Source organism: Moschus berezovskii, chromosome 11, assembly GCF_049115385.1.
Source record: "Moschus berezovskii isolate FMDL1 chromosome 11, NW_MosBer_1.0, whole genome shotgun sequence".
Classification (NCBI taxonomy): domain Eukaryota; kingdom Metazoa; phylum Chordata; class Mammalia; order Artiodactyla; family Moschidae; genus Moschus; species Moschus berezovskii.
Window position 1 is genome coordinate 8,710,882 of NC_142470.1, and position 17,073 is coordinate 8,727,954.

A 17,073-nucleotide genomic window follows, 5' to 3' on the forward strand; every position below is an offset into this window, starting at 1 on the left:
AAGTACTGCATTTCGGACTCTTTTGTTGACCATGATGGCTACTCCATTTCTTCTAAGGGATTCCTGCCCACAGTAGTAGATATAATGGTCATCTGAGTTAAATTCACCCATTCCAGTCCATTTTAGTTCACTGATTCCTAGAATGTCGACGTTCACTCTTGCCATCTCCTGTTTGACCACTTCCAATTTGCCTTGATTCATGGACCTAACATTCCAGGTTCCTATGCAATATTGCTACCAGTATACACACATGAAAGGGCAGACTGAGCTGTGATTGATAACAGCTGAAGATAAGTAGGCCTCCTAATTATATCTAGATGTTTCTCTTTCTGATTTTTGTATTTCTTAAAATTTTGCTCTCAGGTGTTTTCTTAATAGAGTAATTAGCAACTTTAGTGAATATTTATGTAGGGCTGATCCAAATTTAAATTGTATTTTTTTAGTTCTTGTAAAACATAATTAAATTCCTCACTCTCTGACACATCTGAACAGGACTGGGGCAAGTTCTCATCAGGAATGACACTCTCCCTGGGCGACATCCTTGTTCTGCTCTGTTCTCATACCTGAGCCGAGTGCTGGCCCTGCACCATGCAAACCTCCAGGGGCTCAACTGTCATCAGGCCTTGCCCTGGTTCCCAGCAATAAGTGGGCTGAAGAACTCTGTGAGTTGCTTGTCAGCTTTTGTCCAGATCCAGCATATGGCTGCCCTCTGTGCAGCTCAGGCCAGGAGGGGTAGACCGCCCGTGCTGATTTGCTTTTCCTCTCTCTCCCAATGGTGTTTCATCCCATCTTCCTTTCCTAATGCGCCTCTAAGGGAATGGAGACTCGGGCTATGCCCTCCCCCACCTTCCAGCCCCCTGCTGTGGGTCTGCAGGGCCTCTGAGGGTAACCCGACTCCCCAGAGGCCCTTCTAGCATGAATTACCAAACAAATGTTCTCATTACTCAGTTATCTACATTGAGTTTTGAGACTTCATTCCTCTTCTGTTGGGAAGGATGGAATGGCAGGAGGAGGTGTGGAAAAGCTAAAGAGGGCAATGGGCAGTTATATGATATTGAACCTATCTGACCTACGAAGATGGCAGCGTCACATTACAGCCTAGATATGTATCACAGGTCACAGACATGATAAAGAGCACAGTTTTAAAGAAACCCTCATCATGGTCTTGCAGAGTTAGAAGACGCAGCTCCCGTCTTTTTGGTCCCTGCTCGCCCCCACGTCCGTCGACTCACCCTGCTGGCCTCCACATGGTGCAGCCTGAAGGCTTCCCCTGTGCTCTCGTTCACCACGTCGAACTGGTGCCGGTAAGCCACACAGATGAGGTTGTCGCTGTCCTCCGTTGGCCCATCTACCAAGGTCATCACTGCGGGAGAGTCGGACAGACAGATCTCCTGTGTGGTGGACAAGGATGGAGGAGAAAGCGGTGAGGACAGAGCAGCCACCCACTGCCTGCCCCCATCCAGGAAAGGCCCCCCACTTCCCCACGCCGCCACCTCCCAGGCCCTCTGCTCCTGCAGAGTCCTGTGCCAGACTGGGGCGGGGAAGAGGGGCAGGGATGGGTTAGGCTGCTCCTTTCTGCAGTCTGTCCTCAAGGCTCAGACCTCTGTTCACTGCAAAGGGGAGAGGCCAGGAGACAATTTTACAAAAGGGATTCAACAGTGTAGTCTGTGTTGGCCCTCAGAATGTCCGGTCCTTCTCTTGAGATTTAATAATAAGGAACATTTTGGCCAACCTAATACATACATCATGAAATGACCACCAAATAAATTTAATGAATATTCATCATCTCATACAGATACAAAATAAAAGAAAAAGAAAATTTTTTTCCCCTTGTGATGAGCACTCTTAGAATTTACTCTCTTTCATATATAACATTAAGCAGTGTTGATTATATTTATCATGTTGTATATTATACCCCTGGTACTTATTTATCTTACGATGGGAAATTTTTACCTTCTGACCACCTTCTTCCATTTCACCCTCCCCCCAACCCCTGCCTCTGTTCTCTTTCCCCATGAGTTTGTTTTTGAAGTATAACTGACTTTATGGCTGTGTTAGTTCCTGGTGCCCAGCATGATTCGAAGTTTCTATATATTTCAAAATGATCCCCCTTAGAGCAGCATCTTTAGGTGTTTACTATGTGAATGAGCTGGATGGAGTCAGAAAAACTCTGTTCTCCTTAGTCTCCGGGGAAACCAGGGCCACAGCAAGGGCTTCCCCAGTCAGTTACTGAACCACAGGGCAACCCCAGCGGATGACAGACCCTGGACGGAAGGAGAGGGGTGTCCCTGACTCGGGACACCTTGGCCAGGAATGAAACAATTTGAAGGAAAAAACCTACCCTGATGTACTGGAACTCTTCAACAGGTGACTCTGGCAGGGGAGATAACAGTGACATGCCAGTCACCCCACTTGGCTTGTGTTTCCTTGTGATCAGAAGCAGTTTATTCCGAATGGCAACAACAATCCTCAGCTCTCTGCTATGGTGAGTGTTGATGGCATACAGATGGCAGCCTAGGAAGAGAAAGAAACAATGCTGAACACACAAGAGGTGGGAACCCTCAGCTTTGACAATCTGGTGATATTTAAGAACCCTGGAAATTAAACATAAGGCAGTGAAATGACTAAGGACGTTTTTGCCCTGAGGCAAAGTGGGGACTTGAAATAAAAATTAGGTTGAATTACAGGAAAATTAAGGAAGTCATATTCTCTCTATTCTAGAGTTTGTGGACTTAGATTCACATCCACTACATAACATGAATTAAACTGAAAGGTGAGCAGAGTCCCAGGAACAAAATTCTAAAAGCTTATTTTCATAAGTTTGCTCACAGAGCTTAACTCATCTCCCAAACTTGTTAAATAGACCTAAAACTTCCTCTAGCCCTCAACATGTTTCTCTATAACTCAAGCTTCTCTTAGGGAACAAGTGACACTACCTTTGTGATGTTTCCAAGTGAAAAAACAAATAAAATTCCTACTCAATTTTTTTTCCAGTAAAATCTGGGCAGTCTGAGAAAACGATTAATTGGATGAAACCACCAAGATATGAAGAACTGAGTCACCTTTTGTTTTCTCGAGCTTGTTTTCTCTACAGTCACACTTGCCCTTCACGGCCTGCTTGCCCTCGATGCCCCTCTGCACAGTGCTCAGTCTGAAGACAAAGAGGCGGGCATCTTTCCCTGGTGGGATGAAGCAGATGGAGGAGATGGATGGAAAAGTAAGATGACCTGGAAGAACTGAAGGGGTGGACTGTGTAGAAAACTCCTACTCAAGAAACCAGGACTTGAGGTGTTCCAGAACTGGGGAGAAGCCCTGCATTGCCTTCGCCTAACAATGTGATCAAGGACGCCCACCCCTTCTCTCCCTCACCAACCCTGACTCAGAGAACAAATGGGCCACCAAGAACCTGAGCCCTGGGCACCAGAAGAAACAGCTGGCACCGCTGATTCAGCCAGAGCCCCGAGGCCCTTGTGTTGGCCGTGGGCTACACGCTCCCCTTCCCCCTAGAGGACACCCCTCGGGGAGGAGTAGCACCTTTGTCTACACGCTCCCCTCCCCCCTAGAGAACATCCCTCGGGGAGGAGTAGCACCTTTGTCTACACGCTCCCCTCCCCCTAGAGGACACCCCTCGGGGAGGAGTAGCACCTTTGTCTACACGCTCCCCTCCCCCCTAGAGAACATCCCTCGGGGAGGAGTAGCACCTTTGTCTACACGCTCCCCTCCCCCTAGAGGACACCCCTCGGGGAGGAGTAGCACCTTTGTCTACACGCTCCCCTCCCCCCTAGAGAACATCCCTCGGGGAGGAGTAGCACCTTTGTCTACACGCTCCCCTCCCCCTAGAGGACACCCCTCGGGGAGGAGTAGCACCTTTGTCTACACGCTCCCCTCCCCCTAGAGGACACCCCTCGGGGAGGAGTAGCACCTTTGTCTGCTCTGAGGGTCAGAAGGTCCAGCGCCTCCAGCACATGCATCTGCTTCACGGGCAGAGTCTTGTCAAACACGGGCACTGATGGGAGGTCATCTGGAAAAGAAGCCTGGTTACCCAGTGCCGCACCCAGTCCACACTCTCCAGAACCTACGAAATGTGCCTATGGATAGTTTTGGACCCCGTTTCTCCCTAGGTGAGGAAGGAGGTCAGCTTCTAGATCCTTCCTAAGGGCAACACAGAAAGTTCAAGCACTAGTTCCCTCTCAGCTCAGGGAGGACTGGCATTTCTCTCCCAAAGGCATTCACACCTCCGTACAGCGAGCGCAACAGCAGGGCCCCAAAGCTAGAGTCTTCTCCTCAATGTTCACTCAAGAAAAGGCAGCATCTCTCAATCCCAATTTTGGCTGGGATTATTCCAAAGAACCGAATACCAAGTTTTAATAAGTGCTCATACACTTAGTCATTTCTCTTAAATATTTTCTGATTTTTTGTGTGTCATATTTGAAACCACATCACATCTTAGGTTATTTTGCATACTTCTCAAGAAAGTAAAATTAGAATTTCCTTTTGTATTTAACAAACACTCTATTCCAATATGGCCTATGTCTGCATCAATAGTAGTTTACCTATCATTTTTCAGTATTTCTCCATATAGGAATATGAAATCTTTTTAGACAAAAATAAGAGAAATATCGATTACATTTCCAAAATAACATGAAAAAACTAATTTCAGTGGAAACATCTGGGAAGATCTCAGGGAAGTGGATGATTTAAAGACACTGCAAGTGCGTGTAGGATTTTTAAAAATATTTATTTGGCTGCCTTGGGTCTTAGTTGTGGCACACAGGCTTAGTTGCCCCACAGCACATGGGATCTTAGTTCCCTCAAACCCATGTCCTCTGCATTGGAAAGTGGGTTCCTAACCACTGGACCACGAGGGAAGTCCTGGGTTTGTTTTTAAGCTTGCTTACTTACTGGGATCTTAAATTGCTAGCAATTACTTTGCCGCTTTGGATGGCATCACCGACTCGATGGATATGAGTATGAGCAAGCTGCAGAAGTTGGCGATGGACAGGGAAGTCTGGAGTGCTGTAGTTCATGGGGCTGCAAAGAGTCGGACCCGACTGAACGACTGAACTGAACTTTGCTCTTGGGAGTCCCTTGGGCAAAGAGGACTTAAAGAACTTAGTCAGTTCCATAAGCAAAGAGCTTTCCTGGTGGCTCAGGTGGTAAAGAATCAGCCTGCAATGCGGGAGACCTGGGTTCAATCCCTGGGTCAGGAAGATCCCCTGAAGAAGGGAATGGCAATCCACTCTACTATTCTTGCCTGGAGAATCCCATGGACCGAGAAGCCTGGTGGGCTACAGCCCATAGGGGCACAAAGAGTCGGACACGACTGAGGGACTAACGCTTTCACTTTAAGCAAAGGGTCTGTTCTGAGCTTGACACAAAATCAGGGCAAGGCAAAGACATCCCAGGACACATAGACATTTTAGGCAGAAATGTCTAGGTGATTCTTTACCTGCACTTTGAAGACACTTAGGTCTTCAAGTGTTCTGCTGTGGGTTTGGGTGTTTCCTTAATTATAATTTAGGTGCAGGAGGCCCTAAGGATCTTGACTCTTCCAGAAACCTGTCTGTCTGGGAGTTTATCCCTCCCTGGATGGTGCCCAGGAGGGGGCAGAACTTTCATCATTAGGATTAGTAACAACCCCCACCCCTCACCCTGACCCTGGGGAGGAGTCTCCTGCTCCTGCAGCCCAGTGAGAGCACTGGATCTGTCAGAGCACAGAGCCTGCTAAGCTCTTATGAAACAGATGACTTGTCTCTAGTTGTCCTTCATGATGGGGGCAGCCCATCAAACACTCTCCTTCCTCCAATACCTCAGGCTTTCCCAAGTGGATTCATTCTGAGGCTCTTTGTGCTTCTGTGGGGGCAAGACTCCTTTTTCCTAACCATGAGATGATCATTCATTTCAGTGCCCATCTCTGCATTTGACTAAATAACTATGATTATTTCATTAAGGCCAGGCATGTAGGAAGTCCACGGCTTCCTACATATCAGGCCTTAATGCTAAGTGTTGTAGGTATCATTTAATGTAAATGTCCCACAATGACCCTATTAGGTAGGAATTTCTAATATTTCCATTTAACAAATGAGAAATCCGAGGCTCAGAGGTGCTAGAAAATTGTCAAAGCACATGTCCTGAACTTGTGGAACTGAAGTCCATGCAAGGACAAAGTCTGAACTCTTAGCTGGTACTATAACCTAAAAACAGCACTGCATGCCCGTGGACTGATGGGGTGAGCAAGAGAACAACCCTGATGTGAAGAATTAATGTGACAGAGCACTTCATTTCACAGTTAAAACAGAGGGATACCATGTGGCTGCCCAACTCTGTACAGAGTAAATTAGCACTTCAGTTGAGTTCAGTTCAGTTCAGTCGCTCAGTCGTGTCTGACTCTTTGCAACCCCATGAATCACAGCACGCCAGGCCTCCCTGTCCATCACCAACTCCCGGAGTTCACTCAAACTCATGTCCATTGAGTCGGTGATGCCATCCAGCCATCTCACTCTCTGTCGTCCCCTTCTCCTCCCACCCCCAATCCTTCCCAGCATCAGAGTCTTTTCCAGTGAGTCAATTCTTCGTATGAGGTGGCCAAACTATTGGAGTTTCAGCTTTAGCATCAGTCCCTCCAATGAACACCCAGGATTGATCTCCTTGAGAATTAACTGGTTGGATCTCCTTGCAGTCCAAGGGACTCTCAAGAGTCTTCTCCAACACCACAGTTCAAAAGCATCAATTCTTCGGCGATCAGCTTTCTTCACAGTCCAACTCTCACATCCATACATGACCACTGGAAAAACCATAGCCTTGACTAGACGGACCTTTGTTGGCAAAGTAATGTCTCTGCTTTTTAATATACTATCTAGGTTGGTCATAACTTTCCTTCCAAGGAGTAAGCGTCTTTTAATTTCATGGCTGCAATCAGCATCCGCAGTGATTTTGGAGCCCAAAAAACTAAAGTCTGACACTGTTTCCACTGTTTCCCCATCTATTTCCCATGAAGTGATGGGACCAGATGCCATGATCTTCGTTTTCTGAATGTTGAGCTTCAAGCCAACCTTTTCACTCTCCTCTTTCACTTTCATCAAGAGGCTTTTTAGTTCCTCTTCACTCTCTACCATAAGGGTGGTGTCATCTGCATATCTGAGGTTATTGATATTTCTCCCGGCAATCTTGATTCCAGCTTGTGCTTCTTCCAGCCCAGCGTTCCTCATGATGCTCTGCATAGAAGTTAAATAAGCAGGGTGACAATATACAACCTTCCCGTACTCCTTGTCCTATTTGGAACCAGTCTGGTGTTCCATGTCCAGTTCTAACTGTTGCTTCCTGACCTGCATACAGGTTTCTCAAGAGGCAGGTCAGGTGGTCTGGTATTTCCATTTCTTTCAGAATTTTCCACAGCTTATTGTGATCCACACAGTCAAAGGCTTTGGCATAGTCAATAAAGCAGAAATAGAAGTTTTTCTGGAACTCTCTTGCTTTCTCCACGATCCAGCGGATGTTGGCAATTTGATCTCTGGTGCCTCTGCCTTTTCTAAAACCTGCTTGTACATCTGGAAGTTCATGGTTCACATATTGCTGAATCCTGGCTTGGAGAATTTTGAGCATGACTTCACTAGCGTGTGAGATGAGTGCAATTGTGCGGTAGTTTGAGCATTCTTTGGCATTGCCTTTCTTTGGGATTAGCACTTATTCTCCATCAAATCTTTCTCAAGTGGCTTTGTTGTTGTTTAGTAGCTCAGTCATGTCTGACTCTTTGTGACCCCATGAACCGCAGCACACCAGGCTTCCCTATCTTTCACCATCTCCTGGAGCTTGCTCAAACTCATGTCCATTGTGTCAGCGATGCCATCCAACCGTCTCACCCTCTGTCATCCCCTTCTCCTCCTGCCTTCAATCTTTCCCAGCATCAGGGTCTTTTCTAATGAATCAGTTCTTCGCATCAGGTGTCCAAAGTATTGACGTTTCAGCTTCAGCATCAGTCCTTCCAATGAATATTCAGGACTGATTTCCTTTAGAATGGACTGGTTGGATCTCCTTGCATTTCAAGGGACTCTCAAGAGTCTTCTCCAACACCACAGTTCAAAAGCATTAATTCTTCGGTGCTCAGCTTTCTTTACAGTCCAACTCTCATATCCATACCTGACTACTGGAAACACCATAGCTTTGACTTTACAGACCTTTGTCAGCAAAGTAATGTCTCTGCGTTTTAATATGCTGTCTAGGTTGGCCACAGCTTTTCTTCTAAGCAGCAAGCGTCTTTTAATTTCATGGCTGCAGTCACTATCTGCAATGATTTTTGGAGCCCAGGAAAATAAAGTTTCTCACTGTTTCCATTGTTTCCCCATCTATTTGCCATGAAGTGATGGGACTGGATGTCAGGATCTTAGTTTTTTGAATGTTGAGTTTTAAGTCAGCTTTTTCACTCTCTTCTTTCACCTTCATCAAGAGGCTCTTTAGCTCCTCTTCGCTTTCTGCCATAAGGGTGGTGTCATCTGCACATCTAAAGTTATTGATATTTCTCTCAGCAATCTGATTCCAGCTTGTGCTTCATCCAAACTGGCATTTCTCATGATGTACTCTGCATGTAAGTTAAATAAGCAAGGTGACAATATACAGTGTTCACGTACTCCTGTGGCTAGATAGGTTTATATATGGCACAGGAAGGAAGAGGAGGCAAAGATATGAGAAAGTGATGTGGGTTCAATGACTGTTTCAAAACCAAGGATTCCTTCTTTCTTTATGAAGAAATCATCTTTTAGATGACCCGGCTTTTCTATTACCAAAATAAAATAAATGATGATAGCATATTTATTCAGTATTTGGTCTCCCTTCAGAGCAGGTTTTGCTACACTTAGAATGCAAAGAATTTTTAATAGTGACCTTGAAGGGAGTAGACTCTCAAGGGGATGAGTCTAATGAAATTAAGCAGAGACTAATCGGATAGAGTGGAACTTGCCCTGAAAAGAAATGGGGAGATTCACTAATGGAAACAATTCTAATAGAATTAAGTGTAGAAAAGACAGAGGTAAACAAAGAAATAACAAGATAATTATGGCTTAAAAGCACAACAAAGAATACAAAGAAAGCCTTAAGGGTTATTCTCTTCTCAGCATAAGCAAACATGATCAGGACATGAAAGTAATAATCTGAGTGATGCCTATGAGCTGGTGGTGGGCATATATGGCTACCACCTGCACAGACAATGCCCCTCAAGTCTGAAAGAAAAGGATTTCCTGGCAATCACAATAATCCTTATATCTGACACTTCCATTACATTTTGTATCCATAAAGATGAAAATTTCATAAAGGGACTTGGGTAATCTTGGTTTGGATTTTACATTTACAAAGAAGCAACTCAAATAGAATTTTTTTTCTGTTTTTAGACAGGTCTTAAAAATAATCATGAAATTACTTTCTTTCCCAAAAAGGCAAACAGGTAGAATCTGACATTCTTTTCATCATAAAACTTTTCATAATTATTTGTCCAGGACTATGGTTTTGGAAATCTGCGTCAAGCTAAAGATGGTAACATTGGTAGAGTTTAATTTAACTTTAATAAAATGTAGTTGGTTAAGTGCACAGAGCACCGGCTGAGGAATCACCTCTGGGTTCTGGTCCCAGAAATGCCACTAATTAGCTGTGTGGTCTTGGGCAAGTCACATAATTTCTTTGAAAGAAAAGCGAAAGTGAAGTTGCTCAGTCGTGTCCGACTCCTTATGCCCCTATGGACTGCAGCCTACCACACTCCTCTGTGGGATTTTCCAGGCAAGAGTACTGGAGTGGGTTGCCATTACCTTCTCCAGAGGATCTTTCCAACCCAGGGATTGAACCTGGGTCTTCCGCATTGTAGGTAGAGCCACCAGGGAAGTCCTAATTTATTTAGGCCCCCTTTTCTTTATCTGCAAAACTAGGAGATTAGACTAGGCCTCCAAGGTCTGTTTTTGTTTTGTTTTTAAATAAATTCTTTTATTTGGTTATTTGCTACTAACCTTTAGATCCTTTATCACTCATTAGGAGTCTGGAAGAATCCAAGAGACCTGCTGCACAGTCCTTGAATCTAAATTAAATCCCCACCCAAAGCTGAATTCCCTCCAGGGCATGCTTGTCAAGGTCATGTCCTACTGGTGACTGATCTGTGGTGACAGCGAGTTGTCTGTCTCCCTGAGGCAGGCTGACCCACCTGGCTGTGAGAAGTTTGATTTCATATTGAGTTGAGATCTGTCTTCCTGTCAAAATCTTTTTCTTTCTCTATCCATAAAACAGGTTATCTAAGATCCTTATTGTTTGTTTTAGATACTGAGTATGTTCTGAGTTAGAAACCTTAAAAAAAATGTACTTTGAGACAGAGTATATCCCTGAGACAGAGGTTTTAAAGAACCATGTGCCCTTGTTGATTTAAAGTCAAACATTGGACAAGTATTCCTGCAAAGGAGATTCTCCTTGCAGGTCGTTTGATGTACTCAGTGTTCAGTCATATCCGACACGTGCAACCCAGAGGATCTTCCTGACCCAGGGATCGAACTCATGTCTCTTGCATCAGTTGATATCCACAGATTAATCAGAGATTTGGGGAAGGGATGAAATTGTCATGGATGCCTCCCCCTCTGGCTTGCGTGTTGAAAACAACGGGGTAGTTTTGTAAGGGGATGAAACTCTGCTAACCTCACCGCTGGGGACACATGTATCCAAAGGGAGCTCACCAGTAGTCACCCATCTTAGAAGTACGACAAGTCACACAGAAAGACAATTGAAGGAGCAGCTACTCACTAACCATCCACTAGCAAGACACCGGCATCAGTGGAAACCAGCAAGGCCTGGCCCCAGGGATCCGCACACACAGCCTCATGAGGGAAGTTACTGCAGAAACACTGTGGCTCCCAAGGCTGTGGGGCAACACAAGCATAGGAAAGTTAAGAGCACAGAGAGAACATATTGGCCCATCGGGGGAAACGCACACATACCACCCAAAACAGCAGCCCAGACGCCCCCAGACCTCAGGAGCTAGATGGGATCTGACTCAGTCACCTTTCTTAAGGAAAAAAGTCTCCTTCCAGAAATGCATGCAACAATAAAAGGCTGAGTCACGTGTTTCTGGCACTGTGACCTGTATTATAATGATGCCCTCAAGGGCTAGGGAAGCATCAGTAATGTTTTCCAAGCACACGTTTCTTTTTAACACTTAGAAGTTGGACCAATTGGTGCTTATTTTTTTTTTTTTGGAGGTTTCACAATAGTTCTTTATAAAAGGAAGTCCCACCCAACTCTCTAAAAAAAAAGTCAGATTCCTGTGCTGCTGATTTGGCAAAATTATTAAATCATACACAATGCGAGAGGTTGCTATCATCTTAACATGAAAATGCTTATTGACCCACTTATGGCTATGAAATCTTCAAGAAAAAAATAATGTCTGTTCGTAGGAATATGTCAAGGGCTCCGATGAAACATACTCATGTTCTCCCACGTGACAAGTTCACGTCATGGAGCCTGCATCATCCTTGGTTTCATTCCATGTTGATCGAGCAGGAATAGTTGGCACTGCCTTACTGATCCCTTGGAGCTGTGGCTGATGCCTGGAACCATTAACTTCCCTCCAAAGCATGTGGCTTGGCCTTAAAGGACAAGGACGTCTGTAGAGATTCTCAGGGATGAGTTGAAGTCCTACATCTTCACTTTTACCTGATGCTGTACAAGAGCCTGTGTGCACATGTAAGGTGTGTGCATAGGTGTGTTTGTAAGTTCTAAGTGAGGACATGCTGGCACACTCAAAGTAGGAGTGATGGCTCTGAGGTCACCTGCCAGGGTGTTGTTTGGGATGAGGGTAAACACTGTGTGACTTATTCCTGTCTTAGAAAATCATGCTTTCCCTTTATGAAACCCACCAGCCTCAAAATGAGTAAACTCATTGCTGAGATGAGGCTCAGGCTGTTGTGAAAAGACCACACAAAGGATGTGAAGATATTTTATAAACTGAAAGAGGGCTACCCAAGTGCAGGTCATTACTTGGAATGGCATTTCCCTAAGAACTTTTTAAGATAGTTACTAAATCTTACTGGAATGTGGTATCTATGAAGTCCTTGACAATGCTACAAATTCTACTATTCAAATGAATAAGCAAACAATGGGAATTCTGGCAACCTTTGGAAAAGATACTTTGCCATCGGTCTTGTTCTAAATTGGCTGTGGTTTTTCAGCACCCGTTGTATTTTGAGAACGTCATTTTCTTGAAACCAGACTTTGAACTGTGTAGGTTCTACAATTCAGATATAGATCATCTATACCGTTAGGGCAAAAGTAGATATATTCATAATTCTTTTGCTTAACGGCCACTTCTCCAGTGATACACTGTCTGTGGAGTTGTTCCACTTAATTAACTTTTACATATTCTGAACATAGATATAATGAAGTATGTAGGTTATGATTTTACAATACAAAATAATGCAAACAGTAAGTTCATACTATGGTTTGTTTTTATGTTTTCTCTTCCATACTTGATGACCACCTAGTTTTTTTTTCCACAGGAAGCAGAAATGAGTAGATACACAGGCCATGAATGAGCTGTAGAGGAGGCAGTGATTGCTCAGCTGTGGTCCTCTGAGAGAAATGTGGTCCAACTTGAGAGAAATGCAAATTCTCACGGCCCACTCAGACCTACGGAATCAGAGGTTCTGGGGGGGTGATTCTAATCCACACTGAAGCTTCAGAAATAGTGCCCTAGAGCCTTGCTGTTGAGTGTGTCTGCGGTCAGCAGGACAGGCACCACATAAGAGCTTGTTGGAAATACAGGATCATGGCCCGGCTGCAGAGCTGTTGATGAGAACCTGCATTTGGTCAGGATGTCCCAGCGGTCTGTATACACACAAGGCTTGAGGCGCACTGCTGAGCTCAGTCTGCCTGTCCAGGCCTGGTCCAGCAGCTCTGCCCCTTTAAGCAAAGGTGCAGGCACACCATGGAAGACAGGAGACTCTCACTAAAAGCTGCCCGACCTTATCTGGGGCTTCGTCTGTGACTCCGCCACAGACAAGCTCTTCTTCCTCCTGCTCCACAAAGCTCTTTCTAAGAATCTCAGTGAAGACACAGAACATTCACAGTTGAACATGAAAGCATCAACAACTCACCTCTTTTTTACAGATCCCTGATGCCACCAAGCTTGATGGAGCGTCCCCTCTCACGATGGATTTCAGCTTTAGTGCCTTACAGAACAGAGATCTCTTTCAGTTTATCAGGCAGTAAAATCATAAGAATCAATAGTTATGACTGAAAAAAACTTTTTAAAATGAAACAGGAGTAACTTTAGGCTTGTTTCAGGTTCCCACGCTGCCCTATCACTGAAGATAAGGAAAGGAGTCAGCTGGATCTAATGACTTCAAGTGCATTCTGTCATTTCAACCAATCAGTATATCAGTACAGTGATTTCCAAACCACCAGTACTGAAAAATATCCCCAGGTCCTTCCTCAAACTTGATGAATCAGATTCTCTGAAAGTAGAGTTGGGGTACTATCTTTGAATATGGACCGAAGTTGGAGGCCCTGGTGACAGGGCTCCTGCTTTGGGAAAGGTTATCTTTGCTGCTAAGCTTTCGTGATTGCCTTGCTGATTAGCTTCCACTTTCAGGTCAGAATCTTGTCTGCAGCAGACAGCTCTTCTCCTCCCTCTTGTGACATGGGACCAAGGCAGAAGACTGTCACCTCCAGAACCGAGACGCACTAATGTCAAGGAGGAGCCAGGCAGAGAGGGAGTGGCTTCCTCCAAAACCTGGAATAAGGTGATGCCCGGGAGCCATCACCCTGTGATGACTACTTTCAAGTGGTAGGGGGGAAATCAGGGTCTTCTGTGAGGACAGCTCCCTCCATGCTGACTCCTGCCAGGGTGCAGTTCAAGGTGCTTTCCCTATATTGGCTCTCTACTCTTCAGAAAATCCCCAGGAGTCAAGCAAATGGTATGTGCTCCCTTGACAAGAGGGAGCAGGAACTGAGCCCTGTGGCTTCTTGCTCCCAGCCAGCACCACCCCTCCCCATAAAAACAACAAGGTCCTGTACAGCACAGGGAACTATATTCAATATCCTGTGATGAACCAGAATGGAAAAGAATATGAACAAGAATATAAATATGTATAACTGAATCACTTTACTATACAGCAGAAATTAACACACTGAAAATCAATTATACTTCAATAAAAAAAAAATCTTCCTTATGGTTTCACAATGATCCAAAGAGAAGTGACAGAGCTCCTCCAGGAGTGTGCAAACATAACATTCTTCACAGAAGGGCCATCTGGTTTGGATGGACTCACAACTCTGTGTCTTGCACAACAGGTGTCAGAAGAAAACCCACCTGTCCTATTCTAACAAACTCTGCCTGGCGGGCCTCCTCCTTCTTCCTCGCTGACTTGGGCGATTCCGGTAAGACGTCACTGAAAGATCGTCTATTAAGCATGTTCTGAAAATGAAAGACAAGTTATGAATTCCAAAGATGGTTATCAGATCTCACCTTTGCCTTCTCTTACTCCACAAACCTATTTGTCCAAATAGTCCTACTTCTGCTGCCTCTATTTATTCACTCAATAAGCATCTATGGAGCATCGCTCAAGTGTCCGCCCAGGTCTGTGTGAGCTGCGAGGGATTAAGGAGCCAACAGGGGGAGAGCCAGTCCCTGGAAGAGCTGAGAGCAGGGGCTCAGAAAGCAAGCAAACCAGCAGCTCCACTTACTAACCGCCTCCCAGAGTGATTGGCCACTATGCTGCACAACTCCAAGGATGCCGTTCTCAGAGAGGGCACCCCTGGAACATGACACTCAATTCCATGCAAACAGGGCCGCCGGACTTATCAACTCTGTGGCCTTCTGGGTAATTTTGGGCACAGAACTTAATTTCTGAGCCTCAGTGTCTTTGTGTGGCTAATACCTGTCTCTGAGGTGTGTTACAAGGACTAAGGGAGGAAATGCATGGGAGGTGCTTGAGCACACACTCAGTAAACATCAGTTTTCTTCCAGACAGCAGTCAGAGAACTGGGTGCATGTTTGAAGTGAGCATGTAGTGGCTGAGCACCTGTGCTCTGCTGGGTCTGGGCAATGTGGCGGACTCAGTCTCTGTTCTCACGGAGCAGAGTCTACGGGAAAGATAGATTAAGTAACTGACTACACGACTGGCACGTGGATAGTATCTATAAAGGGGAGGCACATAAAGCATCTGGAGGCACTTAACAGGGGCACTTGGCTTCAGCTGGGGGCTGGGGAAGGCCTGTTAAGGCAGTGATGCTTCAGCTGAGACCTGCAAAGACATCCATACTCCTCTTGGTAGCTTTTCTTCATTGGAAGGACTGATGCTGAAGCTCCAATACTTTGGCCACCTGATTCGAAAAACAACTCATTGAAAAAGACCCTGATGCTGGGAAAGACTGAGGGCAGGAGGAGAAGGGGGCGACAGAGGAGGAGATGGTCGGATGCCATCACCGACTCAATGGACATGAGTTTGAGCAAACTCCAGGAGATAATGAAGGGCAGAAGAGCCTGGCATGCTGCAGTCTATGGTGTTGCAGAGAGTGGGAGATGACTTAGTGACTAAACAACAATAACTCTCTCTTCATCCTTCCTTGACTTTAAGGAAATAAGGAAATGGGCAGATTGACAGTTATGGCTGGCTATTTAGGGCCCTGGGGTTGGTCTGGCCCAAGCCCTGTAGGTAGCTGGGTGTAGGGACCAGCTGGAAATCAGATGGCGGTGGTCACTGTGCTGAAGAGAAAGGGCCACACGAGCACCGTTTGTTCTGATGCTCTTGGTCTCCCAGGGCTGGGGAGGGGGCAGTTGAGACCAGACACTGCATTTATGTTCACATTCAATAGCAACTCCTGTTGCTAGAGTTTGTGGCCACACTGATTCTAGGGGAGTGTCCCCATTTGTTCTGTGTTCTTTGTTAAATGTGGGAAATGCTTCTAAACAACGATGATTTCATTCTTCGTTAACACTTGTTAGCCACCCTGACACACGGCAATCTTGTACTGAGTCTGGAGGCCTCCAAAGAGTGTGGGGCCCTCGAGGTGCTGGGCTCCTCAAGGGAGGTGCTGGGTCTCATGAGTGTGGATACACCTTCAGCCTAGGAAATGTCTGGCGCAAAGTGAATTTTCAGTAACGCACAGGCATATTTCAATGCCTAAATATGGTACTCACCAGTAAATCTCCAGAAAACCTTAAGAGACCGTAGTCTCTCTCCCAAATCCCTACTTTGCTTGTCCATCAGTTCCATGGCACAGGTAATACTGAGCGGTACCCCTAAGGTTAGCCACCTCAAAGCACTCCACTGCTCCAGGGACTGTTGACTGACAGTCGTGCCCCAGCCTGCATGGTGACTTCCACAAGCTTATTTGTGAAAATCGCACTCCTAAACATGGACATTAAACATCCCCTCTTCCCGTGGTATCCATGAGAGAACCCCAGCCCCTGGTGGCCACAGTCCAGTGTTGACAGCAAGGATCAGGAGACGTGACACTCTTCTAACCAGGACTCATCACAAGGACTTGTGTTCTCAATTCAGACCCCATGGGAAAGAAAGAAGAAGACCACGGACCCAGGGTTACCTTGTGCAAATCTGGCATCAAATCCTGGTATAAAGATCGAATCAACATATCCAAAGTTCGTCGACGTTTCTGGGCGAATGTTGGGGTTTCCAAAGTGGCTTTTTCACCATTAATTACTAAAATAAATCAAGTTACAAAAGGAATTACAAATGTTAGGTTATTGAAGAACGTCCTTCTCAAGGAAACTTCTCACAGTAAATGCCACCCATTTCCTAATGCTGTTATTACCCTTCTTTCATGGAAGAATCCTTAAAAACGCGCTAAATTTCTCTGTACAAACTCATACTCCATAGGTATATCTATCTTGCCATTCCTACTGGATTACAAGATTCCTGAGCAGAGGGTATAACTAATTACTTGAAGACCTAACACGCACCCAAATCTGCCCTCATCCACCATTCCACCCAGCTACTCACCCATCCACTAATCCATCCATCCATTAATTCACCTACCCACCCATCCACCCAACCATCCAACACATGGGCCAAACCATAGGATGCCATTCAA

The 17,073-nt window shown here is 45.4% G+C and overlaps 1 protein-coding gene across 1 annotated transcript in view; it reads right to left on the minus strand.

Moving 5' to 3' along the window:
• GARNL3 (GTPase activating Rap/RanGAP domain like 3) overlaps window positions 1-17,073 on the minus strand; it is a 168,585-nt gene that overhangs the window by 22,806 nt on the left and 128,706 nt on the right. The window contains exons 16-23 of the mRNA XM_055400212.2: window positions 16,567-16,682; window positions 14,330-14,434; window positions 13,113-13,187; window positions 10,769-10,880; window positions 3,923-4,021; window positions 3,063-3,179; window positions 2,342-2,514; window positions 1,233-1,391 (exon numbers count right to left, since the gene is read on the minus strand). Coding sequence (XP_055256187.2) covers window positions 1,233-1,391; window positions 2,342-2,514; window positions 3,063-3,179; window positions 3,923-4,021; window positions 10,769-10,880; window positions 13,113-13,187; window positions 14,330-14,434; window positions 16,567-16,682 — 956 coding nt within the window. The remainder of the gene's footprint in view (window positions 1-1,232; window positions 1,392-2,341; window positions 2,515-3,062; window positions 3,180-3,922; window positions 4,022-10,768; window positions 10,881-13,112; window positions 13,188-14,329; window positions 14,435-16,566; window positions 16,683-17,073) is intronic.